Below are 12,478 nucleotides of genomic sequence, written 5' to 3'. Positions count from 1 at the left end.
AGGTGATGATGATGATAATGATGATCATGGTGGTCTTGGACACTTGGGAAATAAAATTGCAGGATTGATCGAATAAGGCAGGGATAATGCATTGACACTATTGTTCTAAACAGAGAGGAATGATTATCGATTGGCCTCATATGTGTTGCAATGACTTGAGTGAAATTTGATCACATCGATCTGTGGCAACAGCATTCTTTTTTCGCTAAATGAGGAAAACATTGGAACACAACATTCATTTCTTGCGGGATATTCCTAATTTAAGATTCTAAGCAATTTAATAAGTTTGCTCAATGGGTATTTCAGACCATTCGTTAACTCAGTTCTGAACTTTCTCTGTGTCCCAGCATAAATGAATGGGTTGACGCAGGAACTCAGAAATTGAAGCATAAATCCTTTTTCCTCCAGGGAAAATGTTGATTCATTGGAATTGGAACCTGAGAAGTAAGTAACTTTTGCAATTCGGACATAGATTATAGTTATAAAAAATAACAAATATAACAATATGAAACTCCCCGAGATGGCAAAGAGCAAAACAATTGATCTTTTCCGCTTCTCCATCTCGGGGTCACTCTGATTGTCTCCTTTGCTCTGGACTCGGAGTCTCCTGCGGGCTCTATTGGCCGCTATAATGTGTCTGACAGTCAGAGCATTGAGCAGTAAAATTAAAATGAACGGGAGACATGGGGTGAAAATGCAACGAATCCAGTCATATGCAGCCCAAGCTGCTGAGCTGTAAAAAATTGCCTTTGCATTACAGAACCAGGGCACTTTGTTAATTGTGTATCTCGGTTCATATACAAAATACAAAAATGCATTTTTTATGCAGGTCAATGCGGACAGGATTCCTATCACCCAGGCTGCTGTCTTCTCGGTGCAATACTTCATTTTCAGCTTGTGGCAACAAATGGCAACAAATCGATCAAAGGTGAAAGTGACTGTTAACCAGGCTGAGCTGTCTATTGCTGCAAAAATGAGTGCAGAACGGAGACTACATATCGGCGTGATAGACAGGAAACTGTACGGGAAATAAATACCAGCAATCCGGTTTAATATGACAGCTGTTACCATGACCAAGAGATCAGTCACCGCCATGGACATCAGGTAATAAGTGATACATCCAGAGAGACCACATTTTCTTCGAGACAAGATCACAATCACTGCCAAGTTAGCTGTAATAGAAAAAGGGAGAGGAAGATTGTGTGTATGAATGGAAGAGATCGACTTGAAACAAAATCATCCATTGTACAGTTTTTGTGTGAACTTATCAATTGATGCTGCGGGAAACCTACGCGTGGAAAATTGCTGTAAGTTCAAAATAATCATTTGGTTTCAAAAGAAAGCTGTTAATAAATTTGGAATGTAAATTATTGCCGAGGGATGTAACAGAGAAAGACACAGAATCAAAACCACATCACTGAAGAATGTAATAGACAAACTCAAAAACGCAGCACCAAATAACCATGCAGAATATTGAACTGGATCAATCACGATAAAAAATATAATAACAAGTGTGAAATCTTACAAGACCACGTTATATCTGACTGAGGATCAGAAGTTCCCCGCACCAATAAAAATAATCAAATCATTCACTGTCGAAATGTCAGTAATCAGCTTGTTCAAACTGCGCAAATTAAATGGACAAATGTTTTTTTTTAACTTTCCAGCAGGCACTTTGAACTGGATGCCGAATTGTGCTCAATCATAAAGCGAATATTCACTTCCCTGTCGATCCGAACCAATGGAACTGATATATGATCAGGTATTAATTGGAGAAAGATCCTCTTATAATCCAACACTTCCTCAGTCCCGCACAGACCTAATGCTCACTTTAACCTGAGAGTGAATAACTGGAATATAAATTGTGTACATTGTTTGAGATGATGCCAGGAGTTGTGGTTGCTAAATTAATGTTGATAAATCAATTGTGAACAGAACAATCCGAGACATTGCTACCGAAGGGCGCAGAAGGAAATCGCGCAATCAACAGTCATTATCTTAGATCAAACAACAGAAGCATATTGGAAGAAGGGCAGCCTGGTGAAGCAGTCAGTCTGATAGGATGAAGATCGAAAGGCGTTGTTTTGTGACTGAGGGATATTCCAACTGTTCACAGGAGGGAAAGTCTTTACAATGCTCTTGTACCTGTCAGCAATTCTTTGTAAAATACCATCTCTTCAACGAATTCAGTTGGAAATTGTTTGACTGACTGTCGTTCAAAGCGAAGAGGACAATAGCCATGATATCCCACCGTCCAACAATGCTATCGACGCATTATAACTCAATGTCAAAGGTAAAAGAAGTCTGAGAATTCAGTCGCACCAGCAGCGCTGATGCCATACTGAAATAAACTGTACAACAGAATCACTTTGTGATAATCGATCTCCAACAATATTGCTAAGAACACAATGGAATTGCACTGATAGCGTGATAGCAGTGCACTGTTTCACTCGCACTCAAAGCACGGAATTAGCAAGATAATTATATTTACATCAAAAGATGGTCGTTATAAATGAGGCAAATTATACATTTAAATTGATGAAATGGTTCCGAATACTGTCAGCATAAAATTATTCAGGTAGTGGGGGGGGGGGGGGGGGGGGAGGGAAATTAAACAATTAATACCGCAAATGTATGGCAGTGAATAGAATAAATTATGACCATCAATGGCGTGTTAGTATTATAAAATGTAAATGCTATTGCAGAAGAGAAGAACATATACCTTTGAATGTGAAAATCATATCCCAATACATTGGAGAAGGAATATACTTATTGTGGAAATGCAGAACTTGTAAAATGACAGTGTTAATGCAACTAAACAACCATTGATACATCTGATAACAAACTGCAATACAGTACCTGGAACTCCAATAGCTGCAATGACCGGATAGTAAATCGCAAACACCAGACCTTTTGGTATTCCATGCATTTCAATCTGAAGCGCTGAGTGCGTTCTGCATGCACTGAAAAATGGGGAAATGTATACATGACACGCTCCTGGGAGGTAATTAGATAGTTTACGCTTAAGATGATTGTTATTGTAATAAACACATTAGTACAGCTGCTGCTAGGCTGGTGTTTATTGTTTTTCATTGAATGGAATGTTTATTTTTCATAGAACCTGACACAGATCTACAGCATAATGAACTGAAGGATCCTGATAAAATGTAATTGTGAAAATGATAAGGTTTTGTGTTTTGAATTTCGGCCAAATCAGCCAACCTCGCTATTGACTCCACTCCCGAATCGTGTCAATAATTTCTGTGAGCCAGTTTGATCATTTACCAGGAACACGTTGTTTCCCAATCTTTGTGAGATTACACATCTGCTTTATTGCAACCGTGTGCACGCTCAATGTAGACACGTTCAGTTAAGGACTGTTGTATTCGGTGTGGATATGCCAGTTTCAACCTAAATAGATTCCGTGCACAGATCAGTGCTGTTATATTAGATTGGACAGGCCGAGTTCACCATGAACATGACCACCTCACTGCAGTTGCACTCAGATGTTTACTGTTCGGTATGTGCAAATTCAGTGTAAAATAAACTTGTTGGTGAAACATGGGGACATTCTGAGGGCACAATTTCAGATATGCATAGTTCAGTTCATGATTTCCGTCATTTACTCAAAGCCCAAGAAAGTGAGGGTCAGTATATCAGCATTTCTTCAGTCACTTCACTCTTATCATTTACAACTGGTAAGCATGTCGGCAGCAAGATCTCCGTATATGGGTATTTATCCTTGGTTTCAGCCATATCAGAGGCAGATGATAAGCAATACATTAAACACGAAACATCCATGAAGCACCCAACAGATTGACATTGTTGTCTCTACATGTGGGCGAAGTGGCAGACAAGCTGCTTTGTTTTCTACTTTTGTCCGGTCCTTATTTTCAGGCTACATTGTTCGTTAACAGAGGGCCACGTTTTTTTATGTTATTAATTTAGGGGATGGGGCCTCGCTGGCTTAAACAACGTGAATTGCCCATCCCAAATTGTGCTTGAGAAAGTGTTGGTGAACTGCTATCTTTAATTGCAGCAATTCCTAGGGTGTAGGTACACCCATTATGCTGATAGGGAGAGAATTCCATGATTTTGACACAGCGGCAGCGAAAGAGTGGTGATGTATTTCCAAATCAAGATGGTGAGTGACTTGCAGGGGAACCTCCAAGTGGTGGTGTTCCTAGACATCTGCTGGCCTTATCCATCTAGATGTTCGTGGGTTTGGAAGTTGCTGCAAAATGGACCTTGATTCATTCCTGTAGTGCATCTTGCTGATGGTGTATACGGTTGCCACTGTGGACCGGGGTTTGAGTAATTGAATATTTGTGGAAGGGATAGCAATCAAACGACTCATTTGTCCTCGATGGTGCCAAGCGTCTTGAATGTTGTTTGGATGCACTCACCCAGGCAGTTAGAGAGCATTGCCTTATACACCTGACTTGTGCCTGATGGACAGGCTTTGTAGAGTTTGGAGGTGGGTTACTAGCCTGTCATGTGCTCTCTTACCCATAGTATTTTAATGGATAGTTCAGTTGAGATTCAGGTCAATGGTAACACCGAGGATTTTAACAGTGGTGGACTCAGCGGTCGTTTTGTTTGTTATATTCCCTTTTGTTGGAGGTGTTCTTTGTCTTGCACTTGCGTGGTGCCAGTGTGGCATGCCACTTGTCAACTCAACCCTGAATACCGTCTAGGTCTTGCTGCATTTGAACGTTGCCGGCTCCGTTATCTGAAGAATCATAACCTGTTATGAAAATTATGCAATTATCAGCGAACATTCCCATTTCTGACATTGTTATGGAAGACAGGTCATTGATCAAGCAGCTGAAACTGGTTGGACCGAGGCGTGGCTTGACAATGTGTAATTATTTTCATTTTATCATACAGCCTCTCTATTAGTAATCCAATAGCTGGGAATCCTCGGAATCAACTGCGTCCCCTTTGGCCCCACGCTAATTCATCAGAGGAGCTCGAGGGAGGTAGGGCTCTCAGAGATGTAGCACACAAATGCACACAGCTTTGTACTCAACCACAATGTGCAGGAAAATGACTCAATTGCCTTCCGATACCTCTGGTGAGTTGTTGTCTCATGGAGTGTAACCGGACCAAAGGTGGCTCAGGCCACAACACAATTGTTGTCAGTCCTGGGATTTAAACTGACCTTCAGCATTTTTCCTGCACCTTAGTTCTTAAGCTCAGTTTGAGCAATTTAAAAATGAATCCAAATATTGCTGTCACGATGGGAAATACAGCTGTTGTTCGAATGCATGACTGCTGCTGATGAATGTTCTTCCTTTCACATTTTTTTTACAGCAAGAAAACCACAATTCTCCTCCTACTACTTTTTTGAACGTTTCAACCCTTGTTGGTCATTTCCAGTCAATCAGCACTAATTAGGTATTTCCAAGTCTGAAAAGTCAAAAGTAATACCAATAGTGCTTTTCAGTTACTTAGAATATAAGTGGCCTGCCAATTTAATATTTAATGAATAAAAATACTTCACTTCATAACTTCAGTTTCCTATGACTTTTATTTTCTATGACTGTAGTTCATTCATTATTTATTTAGTTATTAACAATAGCTTTTGGACTCTACTTTAGTTTGGAAATTGAAAAGAAGCTGTGCTGAATTATGTCCAGCCTGGTCTGCTAAGCTGAAGGGAATTCTTGCTTCACACATTGCCAGAGTAGGTTATTTCTGAGGGATGAGTTTTGTTGGCACTTTGCCTCTGCCCAATGACACCATTTGGTTGTTTGCTAGTGCATGTACAAGTGAACATGCACCGGTGGGTCCCAGTGATCATTTTACGTGAACTTCGAGAGTTGGCAGGAGACAGAGTGATTGTTTCTTTCCTTCCATGTTATTTCACAATCTATCCTCTTTCCCTATTCTATCATCCTAACTTTATTATTTGCTTCCGCTCCGAACTTATTGCATTGGGCCTTCTCCTCACTTGAATAATCCCTCTGACACACAATATGTACACGCTATTTTCTTTATTTCACTGTGTTCTCGATCTCATTCGGACAGACATGTCCTTGTTTTGCTGAACTTTCCAACTTGCTGCAATGGACCTATCCTCTTCCGATATATTTCCATGATAGGTCACTTCTATTCAGTCACAATTTTTTCCATCAAACTTTGGTTGCACTTCAGCATGACCTCAGCACACTTCTTGCATTTAATTTATCTGCCAATTTGGATGGCCTACATCGCAATGATCATCGCTTGACTAATGTAGCCATTGTAAGAAGTTTAACAACACCAGGTTAAAGTCCAAAGGAAATGTAGCCAAATCCATAGGATGATAACGTTGCTCAAATGCCCCACTAAAAATACTTGCTTCACTTAGCTCACGTGATTCCCCAGTAGAAGATTCATACCGGATTCAGCTGGTAAAGGAAGTTTCCATGAGCAGGTTGAATAAATTATTCCCTTTCCTAATCTTTTATTTTAATATTGCAGCAAGCAACTTTCGGGTAATTAGCAACTCTTGATATTGCAACTGCTTAATGATTGCATCATATTTAGCACGGTTTAACTCTTACAAGGTGAGCTCTGTGATTTCCTGGCAGGTTGCGACCTCCTCTATCCCACACACACGCATTCTCTGCCTGCCTCCGTTTCCATCTCTTTCTCTGTTTCTCTATCACCATGGCATATAGAATAACCTCGGCAGCGGGACAGTAACGGATTTACTTGTCAACTGAATTCAAATGGATAATATTCCCAAGAACATCCGTTATTTCCAAATGTGCAACTACTCTCAAAATGGTAATGAAACCGCCATTCCACCTTCGCTGTCTATCTTTTTTGATGCACAGTTTTGGTGGTGGGATCAGAAGCGCCCAGACCTCAGAAGAATTTGGGCATGGTGAAATTTTGTTGCTGCGGCATGACTGAGATGAAACACACCAAGATTATTGATTCCTTCTGTGTTGTGACAGATATGCATTTAAAACCACTCTTTTCATTCCTCTTAATTCTTAGGGAGGCACGGTGGCACAATGGTTAGCACTGCTGCCGCACAGCACTGGATAAGTGAGTTCAGTTCTGGCCTTAGGTCACTGTGTGGGTCATAGAGTCATGGAGGTTTACAGCATGGAAACAGGCCCTTCAGCCCAACTTGTCCATGCCACCCCTTTTTTAACCGCGTTTGGCCCATATCCCTCGATACCCATCTTACCCATATAACTGTCTAAATGCTTTTTAAAAGACAAAATTGTACCTGCCTCTAAAACTACATCTGGCAACTTGCTCCAGAAAATCACCACCCTCTGTGTGAAACAAATGCCCCTCTGGACTCTTTTGCATTTCTCCCCTCTCTCCTTGAAGCTATTGCCTCTAGTTTTAGACTCCCCTACCTTTGGGGTTTGCACATTCTCCCCATGTCTGCGTGGGTTTCGCCACAATGCTCCATTTTCCTCCCACACTGCAAAGATGTGCACGTTATAATGATTGGACATGCTACCATAATGTTAGGGAGATTAGCAGGGTAAATGCGTGGGTTAGAGCCTGTGTGGGATTATTGTTGGTGCAGGCTCGATGGGCAGAATGGCCTCCTTCTGCACTGTAGGGATTCCATGATTATATGATTGTTTTTCTGCTTCCTATCTGATATGGTATTATTTCTTGCTCCCGTCCAATGTTAGCCATCACCCCCTGTTTACTTGTATATGCAGGTGTTCATACCTTGCGAATTTAATTCACACCATCCCAAAAGAATGCAGCGAACCTTCCCCTGAGCACTTGCCCATGGATATCTGCGCCTCCTACATTGGAATTGGTCACCATGCCACAATAATCAGAAGCCACATCTCCTTCACAATTCTGGAAGTCATAAAATAACCTCAATTCGTTTTTTTTCCATTGCTGCTATTCTGTGGCAATGGCCGCAATATTTCTTCATATACTCATGTACTTCTTCACTCTGAAAATCAGTTGTGCCCAATCAAAAAATCTTCCACTGCAAAGTCGTATAGATCTGTAAGCAATAGGTTCAAATTCTTTGATTCAGATTTTCACATTTAAGTGTTATTTATGTTGTGGGATTTTTACTTACCTGGAAGAAACAGCATTTCCTTGCACTGACCCCCTCAGAAGTCAAACACGGGATGCGGCCGACAGAGTACCCTTCATCATCCAGTACTTCTCCGGAGTGGAGAAGCTATGATGTCTTCTTTGGAGCCTTCAACATGTCATCGATGAAGATGAACATCTCACTAAGGTCATTCCCACACCCCCACTACTTGCCTTCAAACAACTGCGCAACATCAAAAAGGCCATTGTTCGCAACAAACTACCCAGCCTTCAGGATAACAGCGATCACGACACAACACAACCCTCCCATGGCAACCTCTGCAAGACGTGCTGAATCATCGACACAGATGCCATCATCTCACGTGAGAACAGGAACCACCAGGGGCACGGCACATACTCTTGTTACTCGGCCAACATTGTCTACCTGATATGCTGCCGGAAAGGATGTCCCGAGGCATGGTACCTTGGCGAGACCATGCAGACGCTCCGACAATGGATCAATGGACACAATTTTTTTTAAATTGGCAAGTCATGTTGCAGCTTTATAGAACCTTATCAGGTCGCACTTGGAATATAGTGTTCAATTCTGGTCGCCACACTACCAGAAGGATGTGGACGCTTTGGAGAGGGTACAGAAAAGATTTACCAGGATCTTTCCTGACATGTAGAGCATTAGCTATGAAGAGAGGTTGGAGAAATTTGGTTTGTTCTCACTGGAATGACGGAGGTTGAGGGGCGACCTGATAGATGTCTACAAGATTATGAGGGGCATGGACTGAGTGGATAGTCAGAAGCTTTTTCCCAGGTTGGAAGAGTCAGTTACTCGGGGGCATAAGTTTAACATGTGTGGAGCAAGGTTTAAAGGAGATGTATGAGGCAAGTTTTTTACACAAAAGATGGTGGGTGCCTGGAATTCGCTGTCGGCGGAAGTTGTGGAAGCTGACACGATAGTGAGTTTTAAGGGACATCTGGACAAATGCATGAATAGCATGGGAATAGAGGGATATGGTCCCTGGAAGGGTAGAGGGTTTTAGTTCAGTCAGGCAGCATGGTCGGTGCTGGCTTAGAGGGCCGAAGGGCCTGATCCTGTGCTGTAATTTTCTTTGTTCTTTGACACTGCTCGACAGTCACCAGGCAGGAGAATTCCCTTCCTGTCGGGGAACACTTCAGCAGTCATTCAGCCTCTGATGTTCAGGTAAGCATTCTCCAAGGCAGCCTTCAAGACAATCGACAACACAGAATGGCCAAGCAGAAACTGTTAGCCAAGTTCCGCACACATGAGGACGGACTCAACCGGGATCTTGGGTACATGTCACACTATTTGTAACCCCCATGACTTGCCTGGGCTTGCAAAATCTCACTGACTGTCCTAGCTTGAGAGAATTCACACCTCTTTAACCTGTACTTAAACCTCTCTCCACCTGCATTGTCGGTATCTGTAAAGACTTGGTTTCCTGTGAAGACTCGCATTCCAACCATTATCTTGCCATGAGACTGCGTCTATATATGCCCTGTTTGTGAACCCAACTCTCCACTCACCTGATGAAATAGCAGCGCTCCGAAAGCTCCTGATACCAGATAAACCTGTTGGACTTTAACCTTGTGTTGTAAGCCTTTATAAATATGAGTTTCTCTTCATTCATCACATTCACATGTGTCTTTCTTTATGCAGCGACCGATTGTTCTGTCTGATTCACTATCACTTTCATCTTTACTCGATTCGTGGCCATTACCTGTCTATTGTGTGAGGATAGATATTGGCTTCGCAGCAATCCTTGGTTTTGTGAATTGGACATCAATGTCATGTATTTGGCAGCATGGTCAGCGTTGAAAAGCTACACCATATTTTAACCCCGTTTATTCCTTTTGTGTCATTTATGCTGCTCAATGTTTTAACAAATAAATATATTCTGCAATTGAACAGTACGAAGCCATAGGAGTGGGGCGAGTCCATGTGACCCAGAAATAGAGAATAAAATCCATCAGCTTACTCTTTGCTCTTTCGTCAAATATTATCCCGTTATGGTCAGTGTTCCTGTTGTATTCTTTTAGTACCAGATTGCATGTTAAATTAGTTAATTTCAATCCGCCCTGATTTGTACTGAAGCTAGGATTCATGCTTCTACTCCTGAGTTGCTGCACCAACACATGCATCTATGCAGTAACCCAGAAACAATTCAGACAGTATCTGAACAATGAGGTGAGATTTCCATTTACAGTAATTTTGAAATTCGTTAAAAAATAATCAGATATCCCAGTGTTACAGCGTGTTTATCTAGTGTTCTGGAAAAAAAACCTCATCTCACTGAGACACATGTTGAAGTCACTTTGATTTTCCCATCACAGTTTTGTAAATGGCAGGATTTGTGTAATAGAGAAAAAAAATTCAATCCCGATTTAAACATGCCTTAAACACTTTGATTGAGCATGGACTGCAGATATGTATTTCCAGTGTAGAGATTCCTCCAGTTAACTTGGAAAGGAGGTTAATAATTCTCGATTTTTGCTTCAGCTTCACGTCATCTCCCTCCCAACGACGGGGGCATGCCACAGAGTCACTCCCAGATTCCATCCACCACCCCTCATTATCTCACCACCCCCCCCCCCCCACCCCGCCCCAGTAGCAGCACACACCTGGGCAGATTTTGCCAGAAAAGTGAAAGCTGGACAAACCATGACATATTTCCACCGCCACCAATGTAAGCACACGTTTTCCGTTCAAAGGAATGTATGTAATTTTAATTCAGTCATATAATTTTATTTTGAAGACTCATTGATTGCATACCAGAGGGCGTAATATTGTCATTCTTTTTATATACATTAATTATATTAATTAGATAAGGTATAAACCTTAATTATATATATATATATATATATATATATATATATATATATATATATATAAATAACCTTATATACCTTAAGACTACCCAAACTATTGTGGCTTTCCCTGGTGGAGGAGGCTGAAGCAAGACGTGAGAGTAGTCTATAAAATTATGAGAGGCATAGATAGGATTGACAGACATAATCTTTTTCCCAGAGTGGAAATGTCTAATACCAGGGGACATGCGCTATAAAGGTGAAAGGGAAAAACGTCGAAAAACACATGGGGGCCAAGTTTGTTTTTACACAGCGAGTGATAGATGTTCACAGCTCACTGCCGGGTTTGGCGTTGGAGGCAAATAGGGGCATTTTGTTTAAGGGGCATTTTGGTAAGCAAATTACAATGCAAGAAAGGAGGGATACTGGCCAAGAGCAGGCAGAAAGTATTAGATTCATTTGGCGTCATGCTCGGCAAAACATCGTGGGACGAACGACCTGTTCCTGTGCTGTACTGTCTTGTGTTTAACATTGCATTATAGATAATTTCAGCACTTGTAAACGGGAAACATGATTTCCACCAATGGCAGCTGCAAAGTTCTTTTCTCATGTGGTTGCTGAGAACGGCTTCGTTGGGCAGCAGGGACTGTGCTCGAAGTTTAAGATTTGGACTAACCTAATTACAGGGGAGGTTCACCATTGACGATGAAAGAAATGTCAAGTTCAGTTCGTCAGAATATTCCAGCAAGGGAGCTTTATTTTGTCTTTAAATTATTTCATAGATTGTTTTAATCGTGGATAAGGTAAGCATTTATTTTCCATGCCTAATTGCAATTGACATTGTTTTAGGAGTCACATGTAGAACATAGAACATAGAACATAGAAAGCCACAGCACAAACAGGCCCTTCGGCCCACAAGTTGCGCTGATCATATCCCTACCTCTAGGTACATTGGACGTGAAACATTAACTCTGTTTCTCTCTCCACAGATGCTGCCAGACCTGCTGCGTTTTTCCAGTTCTTTCTGTATTTATTTTTGATCTACCTGTAGTGGTACAACATAGAACATAGAACATAGAAAGAGAACATAGAACACAGAAAGAAATGTAGCTGAGACCAGGGAAGAACAGCAGATTTGGATCCTTTAAAGCCATTAGCGAAACAAAGTGACGTTCACTCTATTCGATGGTCATTTCAATTTGTTCGATAATGAGACCAGATTACAAATCCAGATTTTTCATGATTCAGACTCATTGGAAAATTTGAAAGCAAAGAACGTGGTGATTACCATCTGGAATTTTCATCCCGTGTGAATGATTAAACTGAAGAGGGAGATAAACAGGCAAAGGTGAATTAAGATCATATAAATTGTTTTGTAATCGTTGTTAATCAAATGGTGAGGAATTGCCCAAAGTGCCCAAGAGAAGTATGAGTGGGAGGAATAAAGAGAACATACACACTATAATGCACTGGGTCTGAACTTCCATCGAGTGGCAATCAGGGTGAGATTGCTGCGCCAGGATGGGATTTTGCTGTCGCACCAGCCGAGAGTGCCATCGCTGGTCAGATGCAAACTTTGACACAACAGCAAAAGGTGACTGCCCTCGAGTGGGGC

General features: G+C 41.4%; 1 protein-coding gene across 1 annotated transcript; it reads right to left on the bottom strand.

Annotated features, from left to right (window-relative positions):
- Window positions 1-255: 255 nt before the first annotated feature.
- LOC144480696 (neuropeptides capa receptor-like) lies at window positions 256-11,332 on the bottom strand. Its single transcript, XM_078200290.1, has 3 exons — window positions 11,269-11,332; window positions 4,691-4,747; window positions 256-1,172 (listed from the first exon to the last, which is right to left on the bottom strand). The coding sequence occupies exons 1-3, from the start codon at window positions 11,330-11,332 to the stop codon at window positions 256-258; spliced, it is 1,038 nt and encodes a 345-aa protein (XP_078056416.1).
- Between the last annotated feature and the right edge of the window lie 1,146 nt (window positions 11,333-12,478).

This window comes from Mustelus asterias, chromosome 30, assembly GCF_964213995.1.
Source record: "Mustelus asterias chromosome 30, sMusAst1.hap1.1, whole genome shotgun sequence".
Lineage (NCBI taxonomy): Eukaryota > Metazoa > Chordata > Chondrichthyes > Carcharhiniformes > Triakidae > Mustelus > Mustelus asterias.
Note: the sequence above shows the minus strand (reverse complement) of the source record. Positions and strands in the feature narration are given on the sequence as shown.